Raw genomic sequence first — 15,923 nt, forward strand, 5'->3', positions numbered from 1 at the left:
TTTTTGAAGATGAATGTTTATTTCACAGTCGAATAAATAATGTGTATGAAGTCATTTTAGGAAAACAAATACTGTTTTTATCAGGATGTGAAACCCTTCTGTCCTGGTTTAGGGCAAATTTGGGGAGAAGCCTCTGAATGGGGTCCCTCTAGAAAGCAAATTCATTGGCCTGTCCCTCAAATGGTTTGGGGAAAATATGTCCTTGGAGAAAAGTGGAAAAAACCTGTTTATTTAACAAGCAAAGTTTGTTCTTTAACAAAGCAAAGCATAAATAATAAAATTATATCAAACAAGCAAACCTCTCTCTGTTCTGAAGAGATGGCAAACTCAGGAGGTCCTGGTTGTGGCTGTAGCTCAGCTGGCTCAGTCCCTGCCCAGCCCCTCCTGAGCTGGAAATGCCGCGGCCCTGGTGAGCCCCAGGTGTGAGCTCCAGGAGCTCTGCTGGGTGTTCAGCCCAGGGCAGGGCTGGACAGCTCCAAGGAAAAGGAAAATCACTGTCCAGGGAACTGCTCTGCCCCAGCCAGCTAAAACCTAACTAGAAGCAAAGGAGAGCTCTGTCCTGCTGTCTGTCTGTCCGTGCTGCAGACAGCGCAGTCCAGGAGAGGGAATGTGGAGCAGTGAGTGCAGCTCCTGAGCACAAAGTGCTGCTTCTGTTTGCCCACCTCGCCCTCAGAACCAGCCTGAAAGATGCAGAACTTAACATCCAGCAAAAACAGAGACAACTGGGGATACAAGCATCATAAAGTCACCCTAGGGCACCTTCTAAAAAGAAGAGGAAATGAAAGTTTCTCACTTAGATACAGAATTAGGAGTCCTGACACTCATCAGCACAGCCCAGTCCATGGTGCTGATACAGTTTAATTTTTCATATTCTGTTAAGTAACAGAATCTAATTTACCTCCCATTTGAGAAATATTGTGCAATCTTGAGTGATATTTTAAAGCTGAAAATAAGTAATGGATCAGGTCTCATTTGAGTAATTTGTGGATATGAGTAAGTACATTGAGAGAGCAGAATGTGACATGTGAGAAAATGGCACTATTGTACTTTGTACTTCTCACACAGGCAAAGCAATGGTGCAATGAACCCTCCAAGCCCAGAAAATGTTAAGTGTGAGCTTTACACCTCACTTAAGAGACAGACAGCTGCTGCCCAACAACACAGTTATGAATTCAAGCATATGGTTAAATGCATTCCTGCATTAGTGCCACAGTTGTTCTGGAAGATAGTCAAACTCATTACATTATTTGGGCTGGAAATTTTCAGCCTCATTAAAACCTTAATTGCTTGAATGTTGCCATGAAATGAGAAAAATCTGATGGACAGTGTTCCCAAAAGACAATTCACATGCTGTTAACTGTTTGTTTAAGGTATTTTAATTGAATGGAAAATAATATAAAATTAAAATTTATGAATGAGGGAATACATGAGGATGAAAAAAAGAGAAATATTCTTACAAAACTCACTTTTCTATCTGCGGTTCTTTTCTGTTTTCCTGAAAGGAAAAGAAGAAACTCTGGAGTTCTTACTTCTCTAGATATTTTAGTGACTTGCTAAATGTCAGTACTATAAGTCACACCGCCTTTTTGATAGCTCATTAATAACGCAAAATTAACCTATATCATAAATTAGTGTTTGGTAACTAGGATGGCAACTGTCATCATAAAATGCAATCAAAATAAATGCTGTGAAGTTGGAAAATTTAATTCATAGTTATAAATGAGTCATGAGTGATTAAAATCAGCTTCTCTGAGAGTTTGTATAGTCACTTTGGAGCTTGCTTCTGGTAAATTGGAAGAAGGAGAAGACAATGTCCTGCAGTAATTGCATTTCTTCAAAATATGTTGTGTACAAGGACCTCCCTTTGGCTGCAGAGATCTCCCAGCTGTGTAGGAAATAGCCAGGCCCACTGAGGGGAACCCAGATCACTGCACAGCTCCTCCCCTGAGAGAAACCTGGTGTCTGGTTGTACACTGGGATTAAGCTAGGGGCTCTGCAGTACCCAACCATACTGAGTAGCTCATAAAATTACATTTTTCTAAAATGATAAACTTTCTTTGAGTAGCTGAAGAAAAATCCCCTACTGCTAGAGGCCTTGCCTGGAGGTAAAAGCCAAAGTGATTAAATGGATCAAAGTCTGCTTTGTCAGGCTGAGCATATGACCTTGGGGCTCCTATTGAGGACTAATGATTGATAATTATGGGAGTGGAGGTGTTTCATGATATTCCTATTATTTCTCAAACAGTTATTGCTGCTTGAGTCCTTATAGGTGGAGGCATAAAACCAATTGCAGAAGGCAAATCAACATCACAGATAGTATTGGTAAGATCTGTTACCCACTCAGGAATGCTTTCAGCTGGGAAACAGAATGTATCATATCCTCACATGGTTTCACAAATCTTTCCAGACACAATTCCTCCTCTCTCCAGAACCCAGACCATAGGAACCCATTGTGTGGGAGAGGCTTCTGCTTTCTGGTTCTGTGTCTAACAGTGAGTTATCAAATATGACAGAAAGTCTGAAGGAGCCATGTTGTTTTTCCTCTCTGAAAACAGAACCATGTTCTCTTTTTGCCCAAAGGGCATTTGTCGGTTTCTTCCACAAAGCAAGCACAATCTTGGGAAAAAAATAGTCAAGAATTCAATAAAGTAAATCACATGCAGCCTTCAAAATTAATTTGGGACAGAGCTTCACTGTAAGCCTGACTGTATGAAAAATAGTACATGGAGGATGCAGGCAACATCCTGGGATTTGACTGATCTTTGAAGGAATACAGAAACACCCACTACTTTCTTTCAAAATGAGGAAGCCATTGAAATGGTATGAGCACATATGGTAACAAGTTTTTTGAAATTTCACTATCTTGGCTTACACTGAGAAATTTGTGAATAAAACTGTTAAAAAGCAATTGACAGAAAAGTTTGGGTTTGCTTCTTGCTGGCTAATTAGAATATGTAGTGTTACCCTTACTCCACAAGAATCCTTCTGGGAAGATGAAGTGATAAGTGAAGCTGATATACCATCCAGAGTATTTATTTATGTGAGTTCAAGTGTGTGACTATTGACAAACAGTGGATCCAACACTTACCCAGATTAGTCCAGGTCGTCCCCCTCACTGTGTACACATTTGTCTGAATATTTGCAGGTAGGTAATAGATAAGCAATTGGTGCTTGACATCTGTGTTGGAGTCTACTCACAAAGATTAAATCTGTGTCTGTTTTGGCAGAGTTACTGATTTCTTCCATGCCTAAAATGGCATGACCCAATATCTCCTTGATGTTATCAGGAAATAAACAAAGTCACGTGCATGAGTACTGAAGCCACCACTCAGGTGATGGACGAGGAGGTGGCAGTTTGGGCATTGCTGCTGTTGGGTTCAGAAATGCTGTAATGATTTTTTCCCTAAAAGAACTGAGTTTGACTTTAGTTGACATGAAGAAAATAACTGGATAACATACCTTTAAATTAGCTATGTGCTACTTTCTTCTGCATTAGCCAAATTCACAGAGCAAGTGTTACATATGAAGAATTGGCCTCCCAAGATGTATTGCTAATGGTGGCATTGATTTTATGAATATTCTGGAAGCATGCTGATGGAAAAGATATGGGCTGAGATTAGGCAAAGAAAAAAAACTGTGAAACATATTATTCCTAAAAGATTTGTAACAAACAAATATTTTCTGCAAATCAGCTGATATTTCTTAGAAATATGGAAGGCCTAGAAGTGATTGGGCATGGAAGTTAAGAAAAAATAATTCCAGTCACCAAGAGTAGTCCAAGAACATGGGAAGTAACTGAAGAGCAAGAAGTAGATTCTCCTCTACCTCTTCTGAGACTAAAATACTTCCCTGAATTGCTCAGCTGATCTTGTCACAAACATCTTGAGGTTTCATTTTGGGGCTGTCTAATCTTATGTTCGTTGAAAAAAACATTGTTATTCAGAATTTTTGAGATTAATTGTATGCAGACAATCTTCTTGTTACCATCCTTTCTGCCACAGTAAACACTTAGTTTAGCAGAACCTGGAATTAACTGCTACCATGAGCCAGTCATAAACTGTCTTTCTAGAAATATTATTTAAAATGCATCCTTATATTTTTCTAGCAGCCTGTCCACAAAAGAAAGCATTGGATGGCCAATGCTCAGTTGAAGGTGCATGAATAATACTTTTTCACCCAAAACCATCTAATCAGTTTTCCTTTTCCTTTAAAATGAAACCTGAAGTTCTGAACTTTAATCTGACTTTGTTAACAGTTAGAAGCCTGTACTAAAAATACACCCAACTCACATTTTTAGAACTTGAATTTCACACTACTTGCTTCACTCTGAGAGCCAGAAAAAGTGCTCAGTAGATTTAAAACTCCTCTGTTCATAGATGTAGAGACCTTACTATGCAGTACTAGGTGTAAGATGTGAAATGGATTCCATTACACCTCCTGGATGACTCTCAGAATGTTTCAGCAGTCTTTGCCATTTTGAAGAGCTCTTGAACTAACTGAAAATTGTGTCAGGAACTGACACTACTTAACCTGATTCTATGGAAGAACACTTAGGATGTGGCAGGAAGGAGCCTTATGGTTGTGCTGCTGATCTCTCTATTCTGGCTGGATCAAAGTGGAAGAAAATTTGAAATAATACAGGAAAATTATCTAGTGCTAAAGGTACTTTGATACATAACATAGTTCTAGTGTAAATGAATACAATATAGAGAGACGAGAGTATTTGTTGGATAGCTGTCCTTTGTGTGGATGAAGAGGGGAAGTGTTATTTATACTTTGTGATTTTATTCTGCATGGAAAAAGTAGAGAGGTACATAAACAAAAGCATCACTAATTTCACCATGGTACAGAAAGGGTGAAATGATTAGCTCTCTCTGCACTGATGACTCACTAACCTTCCCCACGCTTATGCCATGGTGACAAGGTTTTCTGGGTCCTCACAACAGAGGTGCTCCTATGCAGACAGCAAGGATAGGTTTCAAAGGCTTCTAAACACAGAAGACCTAGATACTTTTTAAGAAGAAGAAATGTATTCTTTTTGACACCTGTGAGACTGTATACCCTAGCCCTTGAAAAAGTAGTGTTTAAAGTGAAACCCTGAAAGAAGTGGAGAGTTTTTCTTTATGTCTAACCTCTGAGTCTGACACCTCCCTTAGACTTTACTGTCACAAAAATAAAGCTTCATCAATATTTGTGTGTTTTGAAAGCAGATCACAAAATCATGGAGTTTTAGGAGATAATTCATCCTTGAAGAATAAAGGGACTGAATGTATCCATCAGCATGTTCCATTGCAGATGGTTTTTAAAGCCTGTAGTCTGTATTCAGCCACGGTTCCTGCCGATGGTTCCAATAGTGATGGTGGCACTGATGGTTCCACTGGTCTCAGCAAATGCTAAATTCCTTGTCTTTGTTCAATGGATTGAAACAATCAGCACTAGAAAAGGAGGAAATTAACTATATTAATCAAAGGCAGGAAAGGAAGATACAACAATTCTCAGACTGCAGTGTACATTTGGATATTGGAATTGCTTCAGGGCTGTGTTCAGTTATCAGAAAGGACCAAGTTATGGCTAAGTTCACCCCTTTCTTCAGGGTCTTGAAAGAAGCAGTTTGGTGGCATCCATGATAAAAATATGACATCTGATTAATGTTATTTGAGAGATCTATTGAATGGATGCTTGAAGAAGAACAAGGGAATATGTTCATCACAAATACAGACTGAGTAGGCATGTCATTGTCATGAAAATGCATTGTAGTCACATTGTTCTGTTCCAATAATGCTGCAGCTCACTTCTAAGCTCACTTTATAATCATCCACCTATTCTATCACATAACTAGAATAGATGCCATTTCCAGTTCCTTAACTTCCTACAGGTTTGTCTGTGTGTGGTTTCTTTTTTTTTAGTAGTACAAAGATTTAATCATAAAACTTCTTTTTTGAGATGTCTAATAATGGCAGAAAGCTGAGGGGGTGGAGGGAAGTAATCAATGTTTGCATCCTGTGGCATTCGGCTTCAATTATGCTGCTGAAACCTGGAAGCTGTGATGTTTTAAAGCAATCATCCAGTGTTACGCATTACAGCTATTCTGGAATCTTTAGTTTGTTCATAGTTTATGCTATAATTACTGCAAATATATCCCTCATTCTTTAAATTAGGTTGCAGGTATTGAAACAGGTTGTGTAGGCATCTGATAATTAGCAACAGCTAGTAATAATAAAGTAACAATCACAAAAGAAAGCAAGGAAAATATGTCCTGCTTTCCATTGCAAAATTTTCAGAGAGTCATTGATGTCATCCAAATGTCAGCTTAACATATACCACACAGAGCTCTTATGTTTCTTTTTGCACTGTAATCTGATAGGTATTCTGTACATAAATTTCAGATACTAAAACTGCCTCTGTCCTAATACTTGGACATTGCTCCAGTCCCCCCACCTTAGTGCCATTTAAGAATGAGAAAATACAAGGTGCCTCTCTGTAATGGTAATGATGTATATTTAGTCCCATTGGTGCCTATCTTTCAACTACCCCTTGGTTTAGTTTTTATTTTCTTTTTCCCATATAAATTACTTTCAGTGCATGAGAACTATGTACTTACTCTAAGCTGAAACATAAGACAAAATAGTTGTGCCTTTATAAATGTGAGGAGAGAAGATGGATATCTCCCCAGCAACACAGAAGACTTGAATTTCCTTAACTCCTCCATTATTTTCATAGGGTGCTCTATTTATGGAATCAGCAATCGCCAACAATTTCCATTTTTCTACGTAGAATAAAATATTAAGATCAGATAATATAAAAAAGGATCAAAACAAACCCCCACGTAACCAAAAGTAAAGTGGATTAGTAGAGAATAATGTAAGATCATGTCACACTTACATGATATAATTTAAATTACTCACACCTATAGAATTGTAACAGCTATATCATTTATAGTGATGTACTATCCTTACTCTAATAACTCTTCATACGTTTTCAGTTATTCATGCCATGCCCTGTGGGATACACTGATCATGTTTAGATCCTTATAGCAGATTATAAAAGAGGGAGGAACTGTATTATAAAATGGAAAAACAGTTTGTTTTTTTTTCTCAAAAACTGTTCTTTAGCTTTTACTCATCTAGTAGCTTATTTGTACTCAACATTAGCCTCTCAAGACAGCACTGGTCCTACACCCATCCCTTCATATTACTGTACAAAGACAGTAGTGAACTAAATTCCTTCTTGGTTTTTTTTTTTTTTTTTTTTTTTTTGGGTTTTGTTGTTTGGCTTTTTAAAGCAAACGATTTAGCTGTAGGCTTACTGGTTTGGCTGCCTGCAGACATACCTAGAATACTTGTGAAAGTACGTGGTTTCTTGGCTGTACTGAGAACTTAAGACAGATTGGTTTAAGAGGGAGTACTTTGGAGATATCTGATGATAAATTGCTCTGTGCTTAACAAATTGCTCTGGACAAGAGAATGAAAATAAAGAAATGAGATTTCAGGTGATAACCTCCTGAAAACAAAGAGCCAGAAGATTAGAACTGGGATGTGGTCGGAAGTTTCTGAATAAAATATCCATGGTATCTTCCTTGAGTTTCTGCCACTGGAGTTGTGTTTCAGATGTGTGCTGTGCACAGGGAGTATATCTCCTGTACATAAGAACATGTTGCTGTCTTCTGCATTCCCACTGCTGTTCCTTCTGTTTGCTATGAGCTAACCAGGTGTTGACAGTCAGGTTCTCTTACCATTATTATGATGTACTACTATCAAGCATTGAACTTGAATTACAGCAACAAGAATCTAGAAATTAAATTCAAAATGAATGTATTTAGATAACATTTGTGGCTTTGGAGTTACATTTCTTTTACAAATAAACACATTAGACTTCTTTATTGCTATATGTAAAACTCTCAAGAGACAGAGGAGTAGAGGAATTCAGTACGTGATTTTGGGTTTCAGTATATAATTTTCAGGGACTTCAACTTGTCCTACATCTTGTGTAGCTACAGACATGGCATTTAATTTGCCTGTGCCTTAACTTCCCACCTGTGACATGGGAATGGAAACACTTCTCTCTTCAAACTGCTATGATGAGAAATAAATATTGGGGACCACTTAGATGCTATAATAATGGATACAAATTAAACACATTACATATAAGATGATGGAGTTGTTGTGATTATTGTGAACTACTATGAGCAGATCAGGGCAACTGGATTGGTGGTCTTGGTAAAAAAAAAAGGAATGGGTCTGCGCACGTGAAGCCCCGGTTTTTCAGTGTGTCAATGCACGCAGTGACCGAGGTAAATTGGCCTGTTTTGCAAAGGGAAGGGCTGCAGGCTTTCCGAGGACAGACACCGCCGCCGTGCTCCCTTTGGCGCCCGCGGAGCCCTCACGGGCCCGGCGCGGCCCTGCCCTCCGGCCCGCTCCGCCGCGCCCCCTGGCGGCACCGGCCCTGCCCCGCGCCCCGCCGTCCCCGCGCGTTCGCCCCGCGCGTTGGTGGGGGCGGCCCCGGGATGGTCACTCCGCGCCGGGCCTCGGAGTGCGGCCCGCAGCCGCTGTCCCCAGGCGCCGCTGCGGTTGCTCGGGGCGCGGGGACCCGCACACGCACATCTATCACCCGCACTAACGCGGAAGGAGGGGATTCCCCGCACAGCCCGCAGAACGGGACGGAACGGCGCGGGCGTTTCCGTGCAGGAGCCAAGGGGAAGATCCCGGGGAGCTCCCTCGTTCACAATGCGCAGGGAGGAGATTTCCCGGACAGCCTGCGGGACGGGACGGAGCGGGAGTTTCCGTGCAGGGCTTAGGAGGGAAGAGACCGGGGAGGCACGGGAGCGAAATCGCTCGGGAGCGCACCCTGGGCACGCCTCCAGCGGGGCACTTCCCCGCCCCGCCCGCCGTGGGGTGGCGGCGGCCCCGGTGCTGCGCTCCCCTGAGGGCTCCGCTGTGTCCCCGCTCGGGCCGTCGGGCTCCCCGCGCCCGGGGCGGGCACGCGCGGCTCCCGCTGGCGGTGACGTCACGGCCCGCTCCCGCCTCGCCGCTCCAGCCGGCGGGCGCATCCCGCGGGTGCGGAGCGGAGCGGAGCGGGCTCCGCGCCACGGGCGGCAGCGGCACCGCGCTGTGGAGGCCGGCAGGCGCCGCCTCCTCCCTCCCTCCGTCCGTCCGTCCCTCGTTCCCGCCCGCGCCGCTCTGTCCCATGTTCGGGCTGGGGAAGCCGGCGGGGCAGCAGGAGCTGGGCAGAAGCGGTGGGCTTCCGAAGATGGCGTCCGTGGGGGATTTTAACGTACTCAGCTCCAGCATCCCGGCCACCAAGGTGGAGCTCTCTGTGTCCTGCAGGTACGGAGCCGGCTCACGGCCGCGCCACCCGCTCGCCCCGCGGCGTCGGAGGGGGCGGACGGGCGGGGGCCGCTCGTCCCGGGCTTGTCAGCGGAGCGGGCAGGAGAAGGGCGGCGCGGGACGCCCTCCGCATGCCCCGCGCTGTGCGGGGCGCTCTCCCCCCTGCCCTCGGGGCGTGCCGAGCGCGGGCAGCCGGGGATGCCGGCGCATCCTCGGGCAGAGCCGGGCGCAGCCCGGGGCCGGCTGCCAGCCCGCTGCAGCCCGCTGGCCGCGCACCGGGCGTGTCCGCCGCAGGGTGCTGCCGCCGGGCCCGGGGGCCAAGCGCCGGCTCCGGGCTCTGCCGAGACGGGCAGCTGCTGCCGCCGCCCCGCACCCTGCCCGCGCCGCCGCCGGGAGCGGGAGTCAGGGCGCGTTACCCGGCAGGTGTTGAACTTCTGGAGCTGTCCCAAGCGCCGTGGTGGGGACGGAGACCTTCCGTCCGCAGCAATCCTGGCACGGGTTCTTCTAGGCTCTCTTGCAAAACTTAGGAGTACGGGCGTGTTGTGCTGCCTCGTCATGTTTTATCGTAACGCTGCTGCCGAGAAATTGAGGGAATGCCAACCCGTAACACCAAACGTAGTGTCTGTGGTTTTGTTCCTTTGACGCTTGTTTATCGGTATTTCAAAAGTCCTGTTTTCTCCCGTGATGCAGAGGTTTTCTCATTAGAGGTCTAAAAATAGTTTTATTTGTGCGCTTTTTTATTCGTGTCTTCGTTCACATTCCGCGACTTCCTTAAGTATTTCCTAGTAGTTGCAAAGTGGTGACGCCTTTCGCCAGCAGAGTTGGCAGCTTCTAGCGGAAAATTTGAACTGTCAGTGTATTTCCTGATGGAAATGCGACAGAGTTTCTTCTACAATCCGTTGCTTCATTTTGTAATGTAGCTCCCCATTTTATAATGTTGCTGTTTACCTGTAATACTACCACGATAGAACGGCAGTGCTCTAAACTTAAATTGTCAGACCACTCCCTCTCTTTCCTTAGTAAATAAAGTCTGATTTGATGTTTTATGAAGTGTGAATTTCAAAAGAAGGCTGAAGCAGTGAGGAATAGAGTAAGATTAATTTTTTAATACTGAAACAGTCACCAGGCTGACATATAAACACCCGTTGTACTTGCTGTCTCTGCAAGGTTCACAAGCGCCAACTGTTGTCTGAGGAAGGGTGTGCTGTAATGTGTAAAAACAATCCAGGACCTTTACTTTACTTTTAAGTTCTTCAGATAGTCTGTCACAGTTACAGATGCCAGAGCACTTATGCTGAATTTGACCCAATTTGCTTAGTATGGGAGTTCCTTTAATTCCAGTATCATTTGTGTATACCTGCCATGTTTCACAGTAATCCATCAGATAGTTACATAGAAATGCAGGTACAGAACACAGTCAGTCGATTCTGACCTTACCTGTAACTAATTTCAGTATGTAGTTTACAGCAGCAGTTTCTCTGTAGATGTTGTTAAAAGCCATGTCAGTTTTGTTAAAACTTTCTCCTTTGTCTTGATGTCAAGTGCAGAAGGATGGGAATTTCCATGGAGATTCCTTTCTTCTGTATGTGCTGGATGACACTTTTTGATTACAAAATTATGCTTCAGAGCAGAGTATAAAATGAGTGACACTAGGGCAGAGATTAATGGTTAACACATTTGTGATTCATCTGTAAACACATGCATTGGCTAAAGCTTGTGAAATGTGGTGTTAAATGAAATTGTGAAAGACTGCAAGAGCAAACTGCAAAATTCAGAGAATGCTGAAAATTCTATAATAACTAGCAGTTGTGTATTCCTTAATACCTGGAGAGAAATGCTTTTAACAACAGTTTGGGTCATGATGGCTTTTTTCCTTGATATTTGAAGAGTTGTAGGACCAATGTGGTCACTAATTTACATCAGCAATTGTTAGTTGATAACTATCATTTATTCCTAGATTTTTTTTTTCTTGGGTTTTTCTTTTTATTTGGCTTTGGGGTTTTTTGTTGTTGTGGTGATGTTTTGTGGGGTTTTTTGGGCGGGTTGTTTGTTTTTTGTGGGTTTTTGCTCGTTTTCCTTGTAGGACATGAGGGAAGTTCTTCCAGTTTATACAGGTAGTGTAACTTGTGGTCAGTGAAGCAGTGCCCACTGTTTGTCTTACAAAGTAAATTTGTGACTCTTCTTCCCTTTGTTCTGTCTTTCTGTCTGTCTTATTCAGTAAGGATACAGTTTCTATTCCTTTAGCTCTCAATTCCATGTGGTTTATTTGTCAGAATTTCCCAATTTGCCTGCATCCTCATAATGCCAGTGTTGCCAAAGTATCCAGATTCAGCACTATGTAGATGGCATTGCACTACTTGATATTCTCCAAGCCACCCTGGTTTAGCTTCAGGGTCACATCAGGTAGCCTTTAGGAGAAATGCATCTAATGGGATGAGAAATTCTGTGAAAATTGTAAAATCCAGGAGTGTTTTGGTTGTCAGGCCATGTTCTTTATGACTAAAAGTTTTTTATATCATCCCCATAGCTTTTGAATGCCAGCATTAGCAGTAACTTTAAAAAATGCTAGAAAAGCAAGAAATTAATTTAATTCTAGTTATTACTACTCAGTGCCTATCAAATAAAAACTTCACAATTCTTTCCTGACTCTCTAAGATGTAGTCTTAGAAGCAGAAGTCTTTGACTCAAGAGCCAGCTCTAATCTGGCAGAAGAAGTTACATATGTATCCCAGAGGATCCTCTGGTGTTGGTAATTGTCCACTGTAGTCTGGATCAATTGCTGTAGTAGCCATCTCCCTCTGCACCCTGTCTCTCCCTTCTTCACATGTGCTGAAGGGCTTTTATGATCTGATGAAAATGTTACTGTCACCTGCCATGCAATCTTTATTTGTTGCTGCCTGGCATAGTTTTGCACAGTTGTCATGTGGTGAAGGACCAAGACCTTGTCCGTGCAGTCTGTGTGAAAGAGTGGAAATAGGCTGCACTCTCTCCTTTTACTCACTATGTTTTCCAGCCCAAAGATTCCTCTTCCTCTACAGGGGTGTTTGCACTGCATGCAGGTTATAACCCTGTGTCTAGACAGGACTCTTCTCTTACCAGCTGTGTGTGGAAGCTTGTGGTCTTATGTGAGCTTCAGGTAAGCTTCAAGCCATATACCTGTCATCCTGTTTTCCCTCTGCTGATATCCTCCACTGATTCCAATCTAGTTAAGTCTTGGAAAAACTCCATATTCTGTTCCCATCTTCCCTCTGTTAGTGCTGTTACTATGTGTTGACTGAAGAAGTTTATCTAAGGCTGAGAACTGCAAGATTGTGGTTATGTATCTTGAAGTTTGTGCTCTGTGTGAGCATACAAAATTCAGTGTAGCTTAATGGGTTCAAGTTTTTAATTTTTTTGTATAAATATATATATTTAATATATAATGTATAATGATGGTTTCTGTTTATCATGGTTACTGTGTGGACAGGCCTAGGCTTTTTCCTGTAGTATGTGATAATTCTGCAGCCATTCTACAGTCTTACGTTAATAAAAAAGTCAAGAGTTTTATTATATCTCATGTTAATATTTATTTATGGACTTATCAATCAGAATTATCTTATTGAGAGTGTTTTTTTTAATACCTATAACAAAGTGAAGCTGTAGTTTTATCATTTGACTTCTAGTAGTGTATCAAAGATGACGTGGTTATTGGAAAGATGGTTCTAAAATATTGACAGAGTGCAGGGTCACTTTGCTAATTCAGAACGTTTGTTATGATAATTCTGCTTTGAAAGGCTTTATGTTCAATCAGGCAGTGTGTCTTTATTGGTCTGGGTTTATGTTGGACAAACTCTCCACTGCCTGTGTTCCCACAACAGGCGTTATGTGCATAAAGGCACCATAAACACCTGTCACAGTTAATTCAACAGAAACACACTTGGTTGCCCATGCCTGTTTTGGATCAGTCCTATTGCACTTCACAATTTGTACAGAGTCTAACATTAATGAATGAGCAGAATGGAATTAAACAATCCCTATTCTCAGTAATTGAAATTATTCCATTTCAAGTTTCTTGCACAAAGAAAGCATACCACTTCAGAATATTTTTTTTGGTTGGTAGTATGAAAGTCCTTACCAGCCACTTCCAAGTGTTTGCAATACCTAAAAGTATGTTTAAGTATATCTTTGACTGTCCTAGGCATTGATCTCTGGCAAGATCATGTCTCTCCAGCCACCATACTTACCTTCTGCTTTTTTTTTTTAATATTAATAATTTGTTAGAAGTCTCTGTCACAGAAAGATATAACGATAAAGGAGATATTCATAACAAATTATTCAAGCTTGTATTATTCAACTCTGTATAGTAAAAATACAGAATATAAAATTAATTTTGATTGTAAACCTGGTTTTCTTCTTCCTGTTTTCTTTGGGTATGTGTTTCTAGATTGGATTAAAAGTCCATGAAGTGGTTATGTGTGACTGGCAACAGAAGGTTGATCTTACATTGTTTTTTTTTTCTTTGAAATGATACTGCCTAGAGAACCAGCTGGTTTCAGATGAGAAAAAACATTAATGGTTTACAGTGTCCATAGTCATGGAGATGTATTCCTGATAGAGTGCAAGTTTAGTTTTCACCTGTGTGTCTCTATTGTTTGAAATTTAAACATGCAGCAGTGTGACTAATAGAATTCAAAGCTGATCGTTTGCACTATAGGTTCTGTCCAGCGATAGCTAGTGATGGAAAGATGGATGCTAGTGTCTGTACAAACATGGGGTTCCATGGGTGAGTGTCTGAAGGAGAAATGGGAGTTAGTGTCTTTGAAATGGGTCTTGGTGCCTCTGCCAACCTCAAGCTGCAGAACCCAGACAGTTTGACCCCTGAACTTGAGGGTAATAGACAGATGGGTCAGCACAAAGTCTGTTGCAGAACCCACATAGCCCAAATTTCTAAACTCTGGATGAAAATGACATGTTCAAGGGGGGAATGTGGTAGGTGGTTTGGGAAGGCTGTACCTTCCTAGTACTGCAGCCACTGGGGAAAGGAAGAGGTCAACATTTGGCTGGGATTTTAGGATAAAAGGGGGCTGTGTCTTCTGAAGCCTCAAGAGAGAGAAACCCCACGGGCATGAGGCCGAGTGGGCTCTCTCCCTTTATTCAAATAATGGCATAGGACTCCTCTGTCTCCTTCATGGACAGTGACTTTTCATGGAGTGATTTTCCACACACAAGGGACAGGCTGTTTTAACCTGCCCCTGAGATGGGGTAATTTAAAGTTCTTACTAGGTCCCTCGTGGTGGATTAAAGTGAAACAAGAATGAGTGACCAGTGTGTATACACATGGCTGGTTTATTTCAGAACAGTTTGGTTACATTGCAAAGGAGGTGTGTATCTGCTTTGGCTATTATTAATAGAAATATATAAAAGTATAACAATATCACTTAGGAAAATGTACAAGGAAAAGAAAGGGTAAGAGTACAAAGAAGAAGAAAGATATCACTACCCGTGGATCCAGCACTGAGACTTGATTGTTGCAATTTTGTTGTCTTTTGGTCAAAGTTGTGGTCACAGTCTTTATCTGTTGGGGCTGGAGAAGTTCCCCTGTTGTGGTTTGGAATGGGAGGAAATACAGGGAAGTGATGGGTGGAAGAAAAGATTCAATGGGTTAATATATTCCCTGGCTCCACTCCTGGGGAAGGCCCAGGTGCCTTCCCTGAGAGTGGAGCCTTACACTATGAAATACTGTGGCTCATGCACAGTCTGGGAGTGCTTCAGGGGACTTTGAAGGTTTGTGGCCCTTTCTAAGACATGACTGCTGTTTCTCATGACTGCACAGGTTGAGCCAGTTGTGACTTACCAGAAGGAATGAATACCTTCAGGCTTACCTGTGAGTGTCCTGATACCTCCCCCAGGGGGTGGGTTTACACTTGAGTCTCATCAGGAGAGAATGTTGGCCTGATAAAAAGCATTACCCCACCTTGCAGGATCTGCTTCTTACTGGCCTTTTGGTGTGGTGTGGTCATCCTCTGGTGGCTGGGTGTGCACGTCCTCTGCACCTGGGCTGCTCTTAGAAGATCAACGGTTTCACCACACACCCCAAAATTCTTCTCCTCCCCTTTGTTTAAGGGGTGCGATTCTGGCCTCAGCAAAGCACCTGTTGCTTTTGCAAATCGGATTTTTGAGTCACTAACCTTTAACATGTCAGTTCTCATGCAGGCTTTAGGTTTCACACAACCTTGGGAGTGTCAGGACTTGTCAGGTTTTGTCTGAACGTGCCTTTCCCTACGTGGAGCTTTGTTTGGCTTTACTTAGCTGCAAACCCAAACCTACTCTGTTTTTTCTCTAGTTACTGGGTGGCTACTGCTTAGTTAGTTTCCTTTTGGCTTTTCCTTGTATAATTGTGTGGTATAACCATATTTCCTTCAGCAGATAGTAGTAGCTAGTAATTATTATGTGTATAATGATATATTTGTGACCCTGACAGAATGGTGCAGTGCAGAGGAGCATTGTCATGGTGTGATAGCAGAGGCTTTGCAAGTGGGGGCACAGGATGGGGGTGTGGCAGCAGAGGGTGAAAAGAAGGTACTGAGGACGTTCCCCTTGCTGGGGACCCCAGTGCTGTAA

At 42.7% G+C, this 15,923-nt stretch overlaps 1 protein-coding gene across 1 annotated transcript in view; it reads left to right on the forward strand.

The window, feature by feature from the left end:
- Nucleotides 1–9,047: 9,047 nt before the first annotated feature.
- Nucleotides 9,048–15,923, forward strand: part of CPNE8 (copine 8) — a 71,520-nt gene continuing 64,644 nt past the window's right edge. The window contains exon 1 of the mRNA XM_036401423.2: nucleotides 9,048–9,323. Coding sequence (XP_036257316.1) covers nucleotides 9,184–9,323 — 140 coding nt within the window. The 5' untranslated portion in view covers nucleotides 9,048–9,183. The remainder of the gene's footprint in view (nucleotides 9,324–15,923) is intronic.

Source organism: Molothrus ater, chromosome 5 (assembly GCF_012460135.2).
Source record: "Molothrus ater isolate BHLD 08-10-18 breed brown headed cowbird chromosome 5, BPBGC_Mater_1.1, whole genome shotgun sequence".
Lineage (NCBI taxonomy): Eukaryota > Metazoa > Chordata > Aves > Passeriformes > Icteridae > Molothrus > Molothrus ater.